This window comes from Sardina pilchardus, chromosome 2, assembly GCF_963854185.1.
Source record: "Sardina pilchardus chromosome 2, fSarPil1.1, whole genome shotgun sequence".
Lineage (NCBI taxonomy): Eukaryota > Metazoa > Chordata > Actinopteri > Clupeiformes > Clupeidae > Sardina > Sardina pilchardus.
Genome location: NC_084995.1, coordinates 29,726,571 through 29,746,620, shown reverse-complemented (window position 1 = coordinate 29,746,620; position 20,050 = coordinate 29,726,571). Strand labels below are relative to the sequence as shown.

Sequence of the window (20,050 nt, the reverse complement as noted above, 5' to 3'; positions counted from 1 at the left end):
TCCTTCCATAATTCCATAGTTTTTGTCTCTGTCTATCTCTTTCATAAAATCAAAATTGTGCTCGAATGACTATGATATACAGACAACCATCATGGCTGCATGGAAAATGCATCACTAACCAGGACATCAGTATTTCTCAAAACCCAAACATAGCCTAGGAAGCATTAAAACAAATCTGAAAACAGAATGATTTTCATTTTGGTTGGATCTGAGCTGGGGGGGGGGAGTAGGAAGTAGGCTCATATTTTAGCAATGCTTTCATACTGTATATAGAAACCTAACTTGATGGACTCCCATCCTGAACACGCAAAAAACATTCAGCATTTCAATTAATTTCAATTCCATTCAATTCAAGTGAGCTTTATAATCATGTTAAATATAGCACATTGCTGCTTGCAGCTATATTCTAGGAGTTGTTTTTCTTACTAGGTCTGAGAGACTTTGAGAATAACTTCTAAGAGAAAACTCCTAGTTAAAACCTTTACTGTAAGTGTGATTTAGGAGTACTCCTATTGGTAAGACAAAATGATATGTAAATACAGGCCCAGGTCACTAATCCTATTAGATCTGACAACCTAGGCCTATTTATTATCAAATATTTTATAATTATTCATTACTCACAAATAAATGTACATCTGCCGTTAAGTCAAACACGGTAATCATTTCAAATATGGGTTGTGCAAATTTCTGTTCATACAATTCCTGGGGAAAATATAATCAGAAGTGTACTGTATATGCCAGCTACTTCTCTTGTTGAAATATGTGATGACATTTATTCAGCTGACTCGACATTGATTTTCCCCCTTGTCATATAAAGCCCGCTTCTTTGACTGTGTCACTCTCAGTCTCGGCTCACTCTTGGAGCATACAGGTTCACACACACAGAGAGCCTGTGCAGCCAGACGCCTGCTGCAATGAGGACAACACCATGGGCGATGGCTCTGGCCATACTTCATGTCACACTGTGTTCCAGTCAACCAGGTATGCCTACAATGCAAGAGTGTAGTCTGTAGTGTGTACCTACTATCATAAAGAAACTCATTCAATTGAAGTAAACCATGTATTAAATAATACTGTTGCCATTACTGTTATGGCTATTTTGAGTTTGATGACTTATTACATTTCATCTATCTAATACTATCACCACTTTTACTAGGCTACTGTTTGTACTAATAATGTACTGATTAATTCAGTGGTAGATGGCTAATCATCTCTATGGTTTGCCTTAGGAAATTATTGAAATGGAACACTTTTATTCTGATCAGCATTGTTTTTCAGTCTCCTGCCTTGTTTTTGTCCAATAGAAAGTAACTTCTTGATGTACGACAAGAATGTAAATAAATGCCTAAAAGGCTATCAGCCTCTGAAGCTGTTCTACTGCGATTCCAACCAACTCAGTCAGAAGTTCCGCTGGACATCCAACGACCGCATCCTCAATGTTCATATGAGCAAATGTCTGGGAGCTGGGAGCAAAGCGGACGGCTCAGGGCTGCAGTGGTACATCTGTGATGAAACAAGTGAACTCCAAAAGTGGGTGTGCAAGAATGACACACTATTAAATCTGAAGGGGACAAATCTTTTCTTGTCTCAGGATGAAAACACAATTCTGAAACTCACCCAAGACATTGGCGCTGCTAGTCAGTGGTTAATACATGGCACTACAGAGGGCCTTTGCTCACAGCCATACCAAGGTATGTTGGGTAGAATTTATTGGTAATGTTGAATATAAGTGACTAGATTAAATCAAAGTGGAATGAGTTATGTGGTTTGATGTCAAAATGTTTGATGTAAAAATCTGTCATCATTGAACAATTCTGGGTCTGGACACTTCCATTGTATTACATGACACCTCACCTTGAGACAGTATCGTACAACTAAAGTGCAGTACAGTAACTATCAGTGCCCAAGTACAAATAGACACTGAACTTTTAACTGCTACTCTTAACTTTGTATTTTGTTTTAACGTTCGTTTTAACTTTTGTAAAGTGTAGTCTGCGCAGGTTTTCAGTATGTTATTGCTATTTTACATAGTATGCAGCTATATTTATATAGTATGCAGCTGAAAGGAAAGGTGCAAAAAAAATAACTAGGCTAACTTATGGCAATGTTCACTGAAAAAAAGAAAGCAAATAAGTTGTGCTGTTCTAAATAAAGTATATGTTATTATGATTATGCTGATGACAATTTTACTAACAACTTAAATTGTTTTAACAGAACTGTACACAATTGGGGGAACTGCCTATGGTAGTCCATGCCATTTTCCGTTCAAGTACCAGGGAAAATGGTACTCAGACTGTACCCCAGGGGATACATCAGAACTTATTTGTGTGACTGACAGAGACTACCCAAATAAGTGGGGCTTCTGCCCCACTAAATGTAAGTTGCTTTGATATTCCAGAAAATATACTTATCTAAAATTGCTTGAGTAAAACAATAAACCAAAAATCTAATTTGTGATCCCCTCAGTTATACTGATTCAAGATAATTATTTGCATTCTCTTTGCACTCTGCAGCAACTAAGGACTGGAAGAAAAATCCAGTGACTGGCGTCTTTTACCAGGTCAACGAAAACTCTGCCCTCACTTGGCACCAAGCCAGAAGGAGCTGCCAGCAGCAGGACTCAGACCTGCTGAGTATAACTGAGCCCCAGGAGCAAACCTACATATCAGGTGACCACTGACCAACTACAGTCATTTCCTGTGTATAGCCGCATTGTCTATTAGCCGCAGGACTGGGTTTTTTAAAATTATTTTTTGAATACCATACCAAGTGCCCCCATGTATTGACCTCATAGCTGAAGATCATTTGCAAAATCAATATATAATCATTATATAAATTGATTCTGTCTTGCTAATTCTGAAGTTAATTTGAACACAAAGGTATCACAAGTGGAATTCAAACCATTTTTTGGATTGGGCTAAACCAACTGGACACGGAGAGTGGCTGGCAATTGACAGATGGATCTCCATTTCGTTACCTGAGATGGGATGTTGGTGTGTGTTGTGTGCTCTTTTCTCTGCATAAATGAATGATTCTCACAGTACTGAATTCTTCCGCTAGAAGAAATGTATGTATCTGTAAAGAACAAATGTTAAATGCTATCATGTTCAATCTTTCTTTCCAGGCCAGCCAAGCCGTGAACAGGGATGGTCTTGTGCTGCCTTGAATACCATAGGAACTAATTCCTGGGAAAATAGGTTGTGTTCAAAAAAACATGCATACATTTGTGAGAAAAGTACCACAATTCCTGCTGTTACTCCAGGTAGATCCACATCTGTTACATTTAAAGGAGACATAGAATGGAAACCATTTTTTCTTGGTTTTGATGAATTAGGAGAGGTTGTGCATGAGTTATGAACATGAGGCATGGTTGTGCCCTCCTTCATACGAAAATCTTGAACTTAGATATAGCCACTAAAAATGGGCGAATTAGAACAAAGCCTACTTGTGATGTCAAATATCGTAAATTCATTGAAGTTCAATTGTGGTTGCTAAAGATGGCGCCATTTAGTCAAATGGACCATTTCAATACCCAAGGTTTTATTTGGGCTTGTAAAATTGCAATTGAGTTTTTATAAATCAAAGTTTAATACTATTTTAACATCAGAGAACACAGTACAATACTCAATTCATCCATTCTATGTCCACTTCAATTTATTGAAATAAAATGTTTTTAGTTCCTCATCACCTGACAACCCTCCCTTTGTCTCTCAGGGCCCCCTGTCTCTTGCAGTGCTCCATGGATTCCATATGCAGGTCACTGCTATTTTCTGAATCGCACAAAGAACACATGGAAGGATTCTAACACTCAGTGTTTGAATGCTGGTGGACATTTACTGAGCATTCATGATATAGAGGAGCAAAGCTTTGTGCGCTCGCAGCTTGGATACAGTGAGTGAAATGAAATTTTAGTTCTGTCATTTTTAACAGATGTATACTAGCCTGGGCGTTTACATCCTGCCTTGCGTGGCGATTTCATTCACACTGCTAAAGCAGTCTGGAAACTACCGCCCTAGTTTTTTTAACTGAGATAGGGGGACAATCACAGAACGGGGGAAAGCAAGACCATGATGAGGTATGCACAGACGCATAGACCCCCCCCCCCCCCCCCCCCCATAACATGTAAACCAACTACCAGTAAACAAACTTAGCAAAATGATCCAAAGGCACCTAATTCAAATGATGGGCAAAGGGCAAAGTCTCAAGTGGAACTACAGTAAAACTGATTAAAAACTAAGCAAATGTACTACAGTAATTCAACACCATGGGCAAGACCCTAACTACAGCACTCAGTCAGCTTCCACATGCACGAGATCATTGTCTGTTGATACTTTAAAAGAGATGAATGAATGAAATTAAATTAATCTGAAAAAAGATTCTATAAAACACTCATCATGCAAGTTCTGATTAATCAATCATTAATGTTTCTCTGCTCGTGGCCTCTGCAGTGGAGACAGATAAGCTGTGGATCGGTCTGAATGACCAAAAGACACAGCTGCTGTTTGAGTGGAGCGATCAGTCTGCCGTCACATTCACCACATGGGACACCGAGGAGCCATCTCACCACCGCTCTATAGAGGAGGACTGCGTCCTGATGGGAGGCAAAGTAAGACACAGTTGCTGACACTGCTTTTAACCACTTGTCAACTTAACTACACTGATACTTCAACTCTTTTCCCCGCTATTAGCCTATTTCACAAGATGTCGCCACTGTGTAAACTAACTTCCTCTGGAACAGCTCAGTCTATAGGAAAGACAGAAACAGGAAGATGTTTTACCCTGCCAATTAAGGCATCATTAACATTAACTAGGCCAGACACCTGGACACTGTGAAATTGGCTCATAGGCTGAATATCATTGTACAAGTTCACTCACCTAAATGGAGAACTCTGGCGATTTTTCACAGATCTCCGTTTTTCAAGGTCACTGAGTGCAGACAAAATAGTGCTACCTAGCTCAAGTTGCTGCAGCCAACGACTAGAGTGGCCAGGCAGCTACTGTGCTACTGGGGGCATGATTTTAAAGATGCCCCCAAGGTGTAGCACTGTAGCTGCCTGGTTGCTCTAGCTATTGGTAACATAAAGGTAACTATAGGTAACTATAGGTAACACTGAGTTCTTTTTTTTTCCATACCGACAGTGTGAACTAGAAAAGCACTCAGAGAGCGCAGACCTCTGCCAAGCGAAAACATAGCCACCTCAGGCATCCAGACAGTGATACTCCCAAAATGTAATATTTTCTTCCTTGGGTCATTTCAGACCTTCCCTGAAAATTAAAACCCATTCATAACGTTTTGAATTATCTTGCGAACAGACAAACAAACAGCCAGACAGACAGACAGACAGACAAAGACAGACACCCAGACAGCCAGACAGACAGACAAACAAACCCAGATGAAAACATAACCTTCTTGGCGGAGGGAATAATTGCATTAATTCTCCTTTAATTGTTTTTCATGACCCTATTTTAGCGATTTGTAATGCCTGGTCAGACACAAGACATTTAAGGCATATCCAGTCTTCATTCTCTAATTTAACAGTGTGATTTTGTGATCAGACTCCAGACACATTGTTCAAAAGGGTTGTTCTTTTGCATCTTCATCAGTCATGAGTATTTTTTTTGGGTGGAGCATGACACAATTTTCCACATTATAGTATCAAGGTCAGGTAGTATTTCCAGTCCCATACGAGTGAAAACCATGGCATTTGCTTAAGAGCTCACTCTCAACACACCCATTACGCCACCTGTCTTCCTGGAGTGGAACAGAAGCATACACATGGATCTTGGTAGGCATAATCTGGACTTCAGGAGACTTTGCCCTGCATGTATTCTGCTAACTTCTCTTAAGAAAAAATCTGGGACGTGACCAGGGTGAATGCAGGGTTGTCACAAATATGACCCCTTCAATGTATTGTCTATCTTAACACGTTAAAGTCACTATTGTCTCTGTGCCATCAGGATGCAAAGTGGGCAGATGCCAATTGTGGAGAAAATAATGGATTCATTTGTAAAAGAGCTGGAGACTCCCAATCTTCCTCTGGATCTGAGGCTGGGAACACTGGCTGCAAAGCTGTGAGTGTGCTTTCCATTTAAAGAAACAGATTGCCCCTCAATCTACAGTATTCATAACTCATAACCATCCATCCAATCATCATTAAGCCCTCTTCTTACCTCCCAGGGATGGGTCAGATATGGCTACAACTGCTACTTTGTTGGATCAACAACAAAGACATTTGAAGAGGCAAAGAAGAGTTGCCAAGACAGTGGAGCTCACCTGGTTGATATACCAAACAGGTAATCACAGCTAAAGTTAACAGTTAAACAATCCCTTCAGGAATTCATGATGTTGCGATTGCAACAATTAACGCCAATTCAACCAATTAACGCCAATTCAACCAACACCTAAACTTTTTTGCTAATTTGACCAATCATTGTAGTTTCTCTGTGAAATTTCCACAGACTATTTATATTACTATGGGTAAAAGCAATATTATCTTTGTAATACAGGCTGTACATTATAATCTAAAAAAGCACTAAATATTTCCCCTTACAGAGTAGAGAATGCCTTTCTCATCAGCCTGGTGGGAGCCAGACCAGAGAAGCACTTCTGGATTGGGTTGTCTAACCAAAGAGACCGTTACACGTTTGAATGGTCCAACTCACAGGATGTCCCTTACACTCACTGGAATACACGTATGCCAGGTGTGTATGATTTATTTAAGCATTATCTCCCTCAACAATGGAATTCTCTTCTCTGATTGGCTGATGGGGTGGCCATTAACTTCGTATAACCTGCTACCTTTGAAGTAGTTCCCGTATCACACTTGAATATTAATTCGCCAAACTCGTTGCGAAGTTTAAATGAACTGTCACGTTGCATCCAAGCTGAAATACAGACGTGCAGAACCATAGTAACATTGTAGCATATGACGGAGGTGGATTGTAGCTAGTTGGATGCCATGTAGGCTATAAAAGTAGCGATCTTTCAAAGTTAAAGTTAATCAGAATCCTGGGATATGCCCGCTTGACAACGGGAGAGATAGAACTAACGACTGGCTTTTGGCCGTAGCAACCAGCCATTTAGAACTAACGACTGGCCTTTGGCCATAGCAACCATCCATTTTAGAACTAGTAACGGCAGTTTTGTCCTGCAAGTAGAAAGTTGATATGTGGCGGAAAGTAGTCCCACAGTCAAGACAGTTTTAGCAATGTTAACGGACGCAACGGTGGAATAAAACTATGTTCTAAATATACAGGTTATGAAAACAAACGGGAGATAAGCGGGATAACGGCCTTCGAGGTCGACCGGTTCGATGGAAATAATGGCACGGCGGAGGTAACTCCGTCTCCGTGCTTCGCACGTCGCCGGAGTTCTAGACCTCCACCTAGCCATTATTTCCATCGAACCGGTCACCTCGTCGGCCGTTATCCCTTACATAAGCCCCGAGAGGCCGTGGGTTATACCGTATAATCAAACAGCTAAGGGGCGTTGTTAGGCACGACGAAGCGGAGTGCCTAAACCCGCCTTAGCTGTTCGATTAACCCACGGACTTGAGTGGCTTATTGCTTTTCTAAAACGATTACTACTTCAATCTAGCAAGACTTCATGAAACAAAGGCACAGCATAGAAAATGTAACAATGTATTCAGATAATTATTCTTCCGCCAAGAAATATATTGCCTCCATACAGTATGTATGGTTGCCATGCAACAACAAGACGCAGCCACTGTAACTTTTGTTTTAATAGTTTTGTGGTAGCGCATTAGAACGAAATGCGGTCAAGGTACTGTATGAGGTTATCGTGATATTTACACCGGTATCGAACGCGATTCAGCCAATCACAATCAAGGACCGGAACTATCCGTTTTTAGAATATGATATCAAATAGGGTTTGCCAAAGTCCTTTTTATTTATTTATTCATTTTCCCCCACCATCTATTTCCTGAATTTTTGGTCAACGATACCTGAGACACCGAAACACCTGGGGCCTCATTTATAAAAGTATCGTGTAGAAACCATCGTTCATTTGATCTTAGATCATTTCTGATATGATCGTACGTGTGATTCAGAGAAACGAACGTACGCACAAAAAAACATGCGTACGCCACTCTTGCAGATGTGGCCATTATAAATCGCAAATGAACGTGAATTTGTGCGCAGCCGGGTGATTTTAGGTCTCCGCCTTGTACACGCCCCCTCATCAATATCATTAGCATAGGCTTTAATGCAATCAATGGCTGAGTTGTACCTAAAATACATATTGAAAACTGTAAAGGCCTAGCCTATGCCATCTGATGTTAACCTATGTTTATGCGCTGTTAGTTCGAATAATTAATTATAATTTTCCAAGCAGCGCTTTCTGGAAAGAAATATGCATCCATGTCCATTGTCCTCTGCTTGCTTTTATTCCTTCTGCTTGCAGTAATGTAGTAGGCAATGTGTGGCAAATGTAGTAGGTTTACTTTGGTAATAGAACATAGTAGGCTACCTTATGACGGAAATACCTACAGTACATCATACTAATTTAGGCCTATAGCCTACGTTATGGTACAGTATGGCGTTTCCAATATGACCCAGGGTTAGATACTGCCCATGTAGCCTACGGCGGACTACATTATAAGCGAGATACTGTATGTCATGTAGACCGAACGTTTATGGATAGGCTATGTTTTTACTGTATAGCGAATAGTATAAGTAGTTTACCGGTCATTCTTCATTCATTCTGCGCGTCGGGATTCAAGCAATATCGATGTCAGCGACTGTTTACTTTCAAGAATGTCCAGTGACCTTTATAGCCTACCTTTATATATTTTTATATTTTAGCCTGCATTATCCTAATTGTTATTATCCACGTATTGCCATCTGGTCTTGGGCACTGCCATCAGACACAGGCTATGCAATCAGACGCGTGCTAAAACTCATTGCAACTCGGCCGCAATTATGAAGATGCAAAACTCTGCTTTTCAGAGGATAGATTATGTCTATTTACCTTTATATATTTTTATATAAAGTGGGTAACCCATGAATTCTGTGATCACGGTAATGCGCCTGTGCGTGCGTTTGATAAAGGCAACAATGCAATTACCGTGAGAATGGAATGTTAACACCAAATTCTTGAATTTCCCCTTGGGGATCAATAAAATATCTATCTATCTATCTATCTATCTATCTATCTATCTATCTATAGATTATGTCTATTTGCGATGTAAAGATGCTGAAAAATACCTGTCCATATATAGCCTACATTATAATATTATCTTTCTGTTGTGGAGCTTGGAATATCATGAACGCAAGTCATATTTCCCTCTTCTAAACGAGCGTAAATGGACACTTTATGGTCAATATCGATGGGAACATTAAATATATAGATGACTCTATGGCCTGCCTGCTTTTTTGAATGCTATGAAATAGATAAGATATAGCCTATAGGCATGGCACGGGTGTAGTAGTAAAATAAGAAGTGGGTAACCCATGAATTCTGTGATCACGGTAATGCGCCGTTTCATAACGCATTCAGAATATGTTTGATTATGGTAGAGGATATTATCAAGTGTTTATAAAATAGATAGATAGATAGATAGGCTAGATAGATAGATAGATAGATAGATAGATAGATAGATACTTTATTGATCCCCAAGGGGAAATTCAAGATTGGTGGATTAAATGGTTCGTGTTGATGAGTGTTCATATTGTGAATGCAGATAATACAGTGTGCTTTTTCAATGTTAAAAGTTGAAATAGGTGAATACGTCTTTGGAGAGGTTGATAAACTCTATTTTTGAAATGCCTGGGGTGAATAAACTGCGTTTACTTACTTTTAGCCTCCACTTTTAGCCTCCACTACAATATTATAGGATTTTTTCACTTTCCTTTTCCAACCTTTAAGAATTAGTTAAAACTTTAACTTCTATACTTACTACTTACAACTTCTGCTGATATTGATCATGCATATGGTAGAGAACTACATGAGATCGTTGGTCTTCTTGGAATTTTGAGAATTCATCGCATTTGGACCTCAGATTACTTGCAGTACCCTGGCACTACCACAAGGAAATGGTCGTACGTCAGGTTGGAACCTGACGTTGAGATAAGCACTTTTCTACGTCAAAGACGGTCTTTATAAATCTGAGCGTTGGCATGGATTTGAGCGTACGCACGGTCTTAGATCAAATCTGTGCGTAAGAAAGTTTTATAAATGAGGCCCCTGGTCACATGAAAGTCTGTGGGCAAACACACACGTACACACACTCACATACGCACACACAGAGAGACACACACACACACACACATGCACACACAAACGCGCGCACGCACACACACAGACACGCACACACACTGAATATCGATCCTTCATTTAGGCTGCATTTACAATGCAACGCCTAGTCCTGGCATTACGTAGTTTGTCCATTAGATGGTGCAGCAGCTACACATTCATTACTTGACTTAGTTGGTTCCACACTTCACTTCCGCAAGACGACAAAGCAACTGTAAGTTACGGTTTCACAGCTTTGTGGCTTGTGTATGCATGGTAGGATGATTTTCATTTGAAATGTTATTCCTGTTTCTTCTTGAAGCCGAAATAAACCTGAAAAAGTTTGTCTGACATGGTTGTTTTTTTACTGCAGGTCCGTTAATCATACATCAATGATATAGGTCTGGTATAGGCTGGGTGAACCCTGCCTGAACTCCTGGCGAATTTAGATTTCGCCTGGCAGCTCAGGCTGGAAACCTGCACATCTTTCTCCTCTGTTCCCTGCCAGAACCTTTGGCTCCAATCACAAACTAGCTTGTCCAAAAGATGCACCGGATCGTTGGTCTGATTGGTTGAAAATAAAGCACAGACTCCCCATGCTAATGTTCAATCTTAAAAGATTGAGCTTAGTATGGTGATAGCCAGACTAGGTCTGGTATACTGACTGGTGTGAAGCGGTCTCTCAACTGCTTCAGCAAAGCCGTCCAACAACATGCTCTTTGGATCCTGTCCCATATACTCTTCTTCAGTCCCGCTGTTCTACCAGCAGTCACACATACTTACACCTTTGCTGAAGAAAAGTACACTTAATCCAACTGATGTGAGGAACTACAGACCTGTCTCCCTTCTTCCTTTCTTGTCAAAGGTTTGGGAGAAAGTGGTCTTCAAGCAAATGACTTCCTTTATCAGAATAACCCACTAGACCCTATGCATTCTGGTTTCAAGAGTGGTCATTCTACTGAAACTGCTCTTCTGTCTGTGATTGAAGCATTGAGAGTAGTCCTCGAGTAAGTCCTTTGCTCTGTCATCAGTGTTAATTCAGTAACCATGATATTCTCCTTTCTACACTATTTGAACTGGGAATTTCTGGGAAAGCTATTGACTGGTTAAAATCTTACCTTTAAGTCTTGACAGGAACAGGTATAAAAGTCTCCTGACCTCACTACAGGAGTGCCTCAGGGATCAGTATTACGGCCCCTGCTTTTCTGTATTTACACCACTTCCTTAGTTGAGGCCTTTCGTTCTCATGGATTTGACTATCATTGCTATGCGGACGACACTCAACTTCACCTATCTTTTCCTATAGTGGCCAGAATCAAATTGAAATCCCTCACTTTGGTCTATAGGACACTGACTGGATCTGCTCACTAACACAGATTTAGACAGACTGAAAGATTTATGAACAACATTGAGAGAAATAGGCCTTTTGTGTAGAGAAAACCTTAGATCTTCAGCTCATGATAAATGGGGGCAAAAACAAAAATATTGCGTTTATAATTTGTTCAGTGTTCTTTACAATGTGAGCATGAAATAGATATTATATCAATTAAGAAGTAAGATTTTAAACTTTCTTTTTTTGTCAAAATAGGCCAAAAGCAGGGTTGTGTGGCCATGACGACTGGGACTTTGGCTGGACTGTGGGATGTGCTGAGCTGCTCCAGCAAGGAGAAGTACATCTGCAAGCACCAGGCCGAGGGAGTGGTGACCACCCCGGCCCCACCTACCTCACCCGCTCCCAGCTGTGCAGAGGGATGGAAACCCCTGGGAGTCAGACACTTCTGTTACAAGGTTCAGCACGGTCAATTCTGGGTTTCAGCACTGTCACTGTCATTTGCAAAATTCAGTAACAACTTTGTGTTACCAATGAGATATTTCTTTATTTTTCTAGTTGTATTCTGTAGAGAGGACTTGGTTTGAAGCTTTGGCGTTCTGCAGATCTATTGGTGGGGATTTGATAAGTATTCACAGTCAATTGGACGAACCCGAACGTAGATATGAGTAAGAAATTCAATAATATTTGTTTGTGTAGAATTACAATGTTACACATGTTGTAATTGAATATGATGTTCAGAGCAATTGTATTGTATTTGACAGAGATTACAGACAAAGGGATGCATGGATTGGCTACAGTGCTCCAGATCCTAATGCTGGTTACACATGGTCTGATGGGTCTTCGGTGAGTTCAGATGTGGGAAAAAATCTGCACTTGGATTATCAAAGACTACACTAACTGCAGTTGTCTTGTCTTTAAAATGTTTCAAAAAAATTCCCATGAGGTGCATTCACTTGGCAAATCTGTCATAATAGCAATGGGCCAAGGTGCAATCTTCAAAGGATATATAATGCATTTGCACCATTTGTTTTAAAATGTGCGCTTTGATTGTTAAGGACCCGTAATGTTTAAAGCTATATAATCGATTATTCTGATGACAGATTGTTTCCCATTCACAGCACCTGGACTGTGTACTTTTTCTTGATCAACTTTTTCAACTTTTTCAACTTTTTTCAAGGCTTTCAATACCTGTATTAATGCCTTAATCACGATGCGATTAAGGACCAAGCATAATTGCACTTTTTACCAGGTTTTTGGCATAATGATTTTTAGGGGGTGTAAGATAGCGAAGGGGCATTTAAGGATAAGAAAAGGTCAGATGTAATTTCAAATGCTGCACTCCTATGAGTTTGGTCTAAAGTCAGCATCCTAACTACCTAAAAGCAATCATAGCCTGGTTGGCGCTGATAATAGGTTGCTTGTATAACCAGATGCCAGATGCCATGTGAGTGTGGAATGTTAGTAAACCTTTAAGAGTAGTGCTGGCATGAAAGCTAGCAGCCTGGGCTTTTAGCTTGATTGCTCACATGCTCGACTTCTGATCTGAGGTGCTGCTGTTTGCGGGATGGAGTCCGGGCATATGCAGGGCTGAACCGCACGGTCCAACACAACGCAGGATATTCTTGCTTGCACTCCCATCTATTGGCAATATAATTTACCTCCGCCAAGGAGATATATGTTTTCATCGGGGACCGGCCGGCGTTCGTCTGTCTGTTTGTTTGTTTGTTTGTCTGTTTGTTAGCAAGATAACTCAAAAACTAATGGATGGATTTCGCTGAAATTTTCAGCGAATGTCAGGCATGACCCAAGGAATAAACGATTGGGAGTGATCCGTAATTCCGTCGGGATTCCGGAGCCGTTTATGTATTTAGCTTAGTGGTGTAATAGCATGGTATGGCCGCGTGGTGGCGATCTGAATAGTTTAGGTTCAAATGTATGACAACCTAGGAAGAAGAAGGCAGGCGGAGGTAGCTGCGCTCTCTGAATGCTTTTCTAGTTAGCAATGTTGTGCTGTGAAGATTTTCCTTAGGCTATATTTTTTCATGGTGTTCTATTCCACACCACCTAACCATGCCCTGGACACTATTACAACAGGCATTTCTAACTGTCCTTCACATGATCTGGTAAGATATTATAATAGGTATATTGCAGAATATCTCGAATATCTTGAAATCAGCTTGAGGGGTCCTCATCAAACCTTATCCTGTTCGCCTTGTCGGGATTTAAATGACCAGTGCTCTATTACATTAGATTAGATTAGATTAGATTATATTAGATTCAACTTTGTCATTGTGAAGAGTACAAGTAGGCTACAAAAACAACAAAATGCAGTTTGCGTCTAACCAGAAGCGAAAAAAAGCAGAAAAGAGTAAGAATAACTGTATGTAGAGGATAAATAGAATGAATAAGGGTATGTATAGGTGTAATACAGTATGCACTTTTATAAATAAATCAATAGGGTAGGATAGGGTATTATCCCTAATTTATCAAACAATATAATCCAGGCAATTTGAAGGCCTTTTAAATTATTGTGCCATTGTTCATTACTGTAAAGGGATGGACTGATAGGGCACAAGCATGGAGTCTCAGGGTGCATTCACACTAGACCATTTGTGTCCGGACCCGAGTTTGTTTGGAACCGATTGTTCTGTAATTTTTGCTAATGTGAACTCACAGTCTACCAAACCCAGGGTCTGCCAGGAACCAGGGGTCTGGGGTACGGTTTGTTAGAACTCCGGTGCAATTTGAATGCTATCTGTTCCAAAACCAGGAAATAAACTGCTGTTTTTGCAATGTTACCAAACTAATTTAGTTTCAATGCACGCATAATCTTGTACAGATATTATTTCTGCACATGATATATGGGTAATTAATCTTCAGTAATATGTCATGTTAAGTTTAACTAATCATTTTCTCCTTTTCAGTCCTCTTTCACAAACTGGCAGGAAGGAGAGCCAAATAATGTCAACAATATGGAGAACTGTGCTGGAATTTATTTTCGATCAAAGAAGTGGAATGATTTTCCTTGTGAAACGAAAAGACAATTATTTTGTGAGATACGAAAAGGTAGAACAAAGTTTTCTTGAGATGCTACTGAAATGAAGTAAAATAATATTCCTAAAACTGTACTCAGCTATTAAAACACACTGTGAGGTTTTGATAACTTCAGACACAGTCTTCACACTGACAGGGGAGCTACTGTACACCAGGCACGTAACTGAAGCATTCCGTTCGCGAAGCTTATACTGCAGCAGTTAATAATCACTGTAATCAATGGAGGTAGCTACACCAGACGCGAATGTGGCACGTACATTCGAAAGATATAGACCAGTCTTCTAAAATGGCTTTTACGCATCGCGAACGGAACGCTTAGTAGTAGGGTTCTATATACTGTATATCTATGGTGGCTCCCCCATAGAAATACTGTACATACGTGGATGCCGCAAAAACATTGGCATACAACTTGGTCCTGAACTGTCCTTCTCTTCCTTTACTCAAAGCACATCAAGACATTGTTGTGCAATGATCCCTTCTCCACACCCAACACATACTGTAGCTCTATCTTTCCCCCTACTCTTTTAATCTTGTATTGTATTGTTTATGTTGCTTTTGTTTGTTTGTTTGTTGTATTTTCCTTTCCACTATGTAAAACAACCTTGGGTTTGAGGAAGGCGCTATTTTAATGTAACTTATAATAATGATGATGATGATGATTGATGATGATGATTATTATTATTATCATCATTATTAAATAACCCAGTTCTGTCATATGGTCGTTTGACTGAATTAAAGTGTAACTCTGTGGAGACAGTATTTTTCATTGATAAAGCACTACAGAGCTTGCACCGGCATACGTTATAGTCCTAAATTGCAAACAGTGCACTAAACACTTCCCAAATAGCATTTTATTTAACCAGTAATAATTATGTACTATTGTTCAAATCAGCACCAAACCTCGTCAGTAGCTTGTTCAAGGTCTCTACTCAGAAAACGGTGCACCAACAACATGGCGAACGAGGTCTGGTGCTGTTTTGAACAATATTACTGGTTCAAAAATTAAATAGACTACCAAAAATGATTTGTGTGTCCAAGTCCAAGTAATCTACAAATATTTTTTGTTGTTGTAACACAGGGATGACCCCTTTGGAATCCAATGTTACCGTTCCACGTGAGTATCATCTAAGTGTCTTTTTTGTCTATGAATCTATTTAAGTTTTAATTGTGGACATGTCAGATAGTGTAGGGATCCTGTCACGTTCTGTTTTCACTGTCTAGTGTTTTGTATTCCATTGTGTCTCCTTTGTTTACCTCCTGTGCCATGTGCTCCTGTGTTCTGTGTCTTCTGTGCTCTGTGCATTCTGTTGATTCTCCCTGTACAGTATCTGCCCCTCACCTGTCCCTGATTATTAGCCCTGTTAATCCCTTGTTAAGTTCACTTGTCTCGTGTTACCCTGTTGGGCTATTTAAGCCCTCTGTCTTCCCTTAGTCTTTGTTGGTCTTTGATGTTGTTGTTTGTATCATACACATGGTTTGTTCTTTTCTAGTAAAGATTTTCCTGAATATTTTTTGCTTTGCCTGGTCTTGCCTTGCCCTGCATTTGGGTCCGACTTGCCCAGCAAACCATGACAGATAGACCTTAAAGTGTAACTCCACCCTAAAACATGTTTTTTGAGCTGTTGATTGATTGAAATTACTCATAAGTGGTGAACTACACTATTACCAGGGTTAATATTGACAAAAATAGTGTTTCCCGAGAAAAGTAACATTTCGTATGATTTTGTATTGGAGAAATAGCTCTCCGCGCCTTGTACAGGTTGAAACATGCCATGGCATTTTGGTCCAAAATGCTATTGGAAAGCTGACGTAGTCCTGCACTTCTCTGGCGAATCTACGTCACCGGGTCGTTACAAACTAGGAATGAAACGCCCCAACAACTGCTGCCCTGATTGTCCCTCAAGGCTCTGTTTTAGGTCCTGTACTTTTTACTATTTATATTAACGAACTAGTCTCCTCCCTAACTGGTTGCCATGCCCACCTATATGCAGATGACACCATCGTTTACTGTACTGCATATACCCCTCAGGCTGCAGTCGACAACTTACAGCTTTCTTTTAACCTACTACAGGACACTCTCTCTGATCTTAAATTGGTTCTTAACTCTCAAAAGACCAAATTTATGTTATTTGTAAGAGCTAAAGTGGCTGATTTTAGGAAACTTCATATGATGGCTCTCTTATAGAGAGAGTCTCTGAGTATAAATATCTAGGACTTTGGCTTGATGAGAAGCTCTCTTTTAAGTCCCACATTAACAGCCTTGCCTCCAAGCTCCGTCAGAAGTTGGGATTTTAATACAGAAACAAATCCAGCTTTCTCATGATCAGTAGGAAGAGAGTTGTTGAGGCTGCATTTTTATCAGTTTTATGGTGATGTCATCTATAGGCATGCAACAGCATCTATTTTAAAGCAATTAGACTCTGTCTATCATTCTGCCCTTAGATTCATCACTGGTGATAACTATAGTACGCACCACTGCACTCTTGACAGTAAGGTTGGCTGGCCCTCTCTTTCTTCGAGGCGCAGTTTCTATTGGCACTTGTTTGCTTTTAAAGCAATTAGTGGTAAACTGCCGCCCTATATCTCCTCCTTATTGCAATGGAACCTTGGATCCTACCAAACAACTGGCTCACTCTCAGGGTCCCTAGTGTGCACTCAGAGCTTGGCAAAGCTGCATTTCTTTTCGATGCCCCTAGCGCCTGGAACGCTCTGCAACAAACTTTAAAGCTAGAGATATTGCCTTCTGCTAATGTGTTTAAGCAATTAGTGTCACATCTCTGCTCATCAATTTGTAACTGTTTTTAGTTTTTTTTGTTAATTACTTATTTTATATATTTGTTTTATTCATTTTATATATATATATATATATATATATATATATATATAATATATATATATATATATATATATTTATATATATATTTGAAATGCATTTTTTTTTTTTATTTAAATGTGTTCATAAGTCCCCTCTATATGGGGTGCAGTTACACTTTAATTCTCAGTTGATGAGATGCTGTCTGTTCTGTCAAGTCAAATCATACCTTATAAATTATACAGTATATTGCAGTTACATTTAGTGGTAAATACATATATTCATTCATGCCTTTAGGTTATAATGTCACAAAAGATGGATGGATAGAATTCAATGATCATCAGTATTATATTGAAAAGCGACAAACCGAACAAATGGAGGACGCTCAAAAGATTTGCAAAAGAGGACATGGGGACCTTGCGGTCATCGATAGTGAGGCAGAAAGGGTGTTTCTGTGGCAACAGGTAATTAATCATTTTTGCTATAGAGTCTGTTGATAAATGGTAATTGTAATATTAAAATGGTCTGTTATTATAAGAGATATTTACAATTGCCACTTCATGGTTTGGTTAGCCAATAAGACAAGAGTGAACATGTGATTGCCATCGATATCCCCACGGTTGTTCGGCCATAGTTATGCTGATACTAAGGCTGATGTTTATGAGTGGCCTGTGTTTTGTAGTCGAGCAGCCTTGTTACTCATTCTTGCTGTCTTTGTCTTCTAGATTCAAAAGGCACATGTTGAGAAGTTTTACATTGGATTGAAGATAGACTTGGATCAAAACACAGAGTAAGCACAAGCTACAGTAAAAACATTTACTCCTGTTTAAGTGTGATTTTTGTATCTATAGCCGAATAACAAGGCGATACTACAAAACCATAAATATCCCTGTTAGCATAGTCATGGTAAGTTATGAGAAAAAACTGGTGAGCCCGACAAAAAAATTAGATCATCAAACATAACTGTATTTCTGCCATGAAGTGTTCATTCGTATGGCTCCGGATAGCTGCTTTTTGGTGGGTTGAAAGAACTACTGTGGCATGAATGATTGGAAATTAAAAGCACTTACCAAAATATCAAGGTCTTTCATTCAATCTTTTCCTTTAGGTGGATGGATGGGACTGCAGTGGGATTTCAAAGATGGAATGAAGACCAACCAAACTTTGTGTCCAATGACGAGACCTGTGTGAAAATGGGTCAGTCCTTTGGTAAGTAAACATGGTAATGATGTCTTTGGTAGAGTAAGCTATGATAGCAAAGGCTCTATGTGGTGTTTCTTAGGTTAAAACATCCAAAATGACGTAGACATACAGTAGCAGAAGAATGTGACAAAACAACGATTTTTACATAATGTTATCGCTATAGTATGGCTATAGTATGGCTATAGTATTTAATAGACAAGACATTCAAAAAATGTCTATGCTCCATGTTGTCCAGGGCCTGTATTCACAAAGAATCATAAGACTAAAAGTACCAATAATTACATTATTGTAAAAAAGTTCATATGCTGTTGGTTAATATGTTATGACATTATTGGCAAGTTATTACATTAATGGCTTCATTCATTTAAAATGATCACGTTATTGGCTGTTATTACGTTATTGGCTAGTTCGTGCATACAGTATATGAGATATACTGTATGTATAATGAAAACTTCAAGAATCATTACTCAGATCTTGATAAGCGGAGATCTATTATGAAAAATAAGCGGATTTCTCCTAGACTAGCTTAGCTTGGTAGCATCACCACACTCAGTTTTGGGACAAGCTTCAATCTGCTTCAATCTACAGGTTCTGACGTAGTCATGTCCAAATGGTGCAGTAGCAAACTCAAATTCTAAATGGAATTGAGTTGGCTACATCAGACTACATAGCAGACACAATAGCAAAATCTACACTTCTCCTTTCTCCAGCGATTTTGTTGTAAACAAAAACAACCAAACACACTCAGGTGACGCGGTGTTCATTATCATAAAGGCCACTCAAACAATTTGATTGACCTGACGTCTTTGTCTGAACTCTTAAAGGAACACTTCACCGTTTTTTCATATTAAACTACGTTATTCCCTTAACTAAGACGAGTTGATACATACCTCTCACGTTTCAATGCGTGCACTCACTGGCTCTGGTGCGCGGCGCAACTTTGATAGCATTTAGCTAGCCCAATGCATTCATTAGGATCCAAACAGAGATGAAGTTAGAAGCGACCAAACACCTCCATGTTTTCCCTATTAAAATACAGTTACACGAGTAGTCACACGACCAAGTATGGTGAGACAAAATAAAACGTGGTGCATTTGTAAGCAGGTAAGAGGGGTAACTATATTGTGTGGCGGAATAACATTGGGAGCACTTAGACTCTGTGCAGTAATATCCTCACTACAAAGTGAAACTGAAAGTTCAAGAGTGATGATATTACTGTGCCACACAATGGTAACTTCTACCATAACATATCCTGCTGCCCCCTATCCCACTTTTGTGCAACTGGATCACGGATAAATTGAGTCAGGATAACCAAGATATCCCGGCTTAATCCCTTATCCTAGTTTTGTGCAATAGGCCCCTGGAAGCTCTGTAGGTCTGACATCTCTGGTTGTTG

The 20,050-nt window shown here is 39.6% G+C and overlaps 1 protein-coding gene across 1 annotated transcript in view; it reads left to right on the top strand.

The window, feature by feature from the left end:
• Nucleotides 1–854: 854 nt before the first annotated feature.
• LOC134069625 (macrophage mannose receptor 1-like) overlaps nt 855–20,050 on the top strand; it is a 36,528-nt gene continuing 17,332 nt past the window's right edge. Inside the window, exons 1-19 of the mRNA XM_062525633.1 lie at nt 855–981; nt 1,305–1,691; nt 2,215–2,376; nt 2,514–2,669; nt 2,880–2,993; nt 3,125–3,262; nt 3,715–3,891; nt 4,449–4,606; nt 5,959–6,072; nt 6,179–6,294; nt 6,554–6,702; nt 11,841–12,040; nt 12,141–12,250; nt 12,347–12,428; nt 14,510–14,651; nt 15,718–15,753; nt 17,749–17,915; nt 18,177–18,241; nt 18,560–18,660. Of these exons, the coding sequence (XP_062381617.1) occupies nt 915–981; nt 1,305–1,691; nt 2,215–2,376; nt 2,514–2,669; nt 2,880–2,993; nt 3,125–3,262; nt 3,715–3,891; nt 4,449–4,606; nt 5,959–6,072; nt 6,179–6,294; nt 6,554–6,702; nt 11,841–12,040; nt 12,141–12,250; nt 12,347–12,428; nt 14,510–14,651; nt 15,718–15,753; nt 17,749–17,915; nt 18,177–18,241; nt 18,560–18,660 (2,641 nt within the window). The 5' untranslated portion in view covers nt 855–914. The remainder of the gene's footprint in view (nt 982–1,304; nt 1,692–2,214; nt 2,377–2,513; nt 2,670–2,879; nt 2,994–3,124; nt 3,263–3,714; nt 3,892–4,448; nt 4,607–5,958; nt 6,073–6,178; nt 6,295–6,553; nt 6,703–11,840; nt 12,041–12,140; nt 12,251–12,346; nt 12,429–14,509; nt 14,652–15,717; nt 15,754–17,748; nt 17,916–18,176; nt 18,242–18,559; nt 18,661–20,050) is intronic.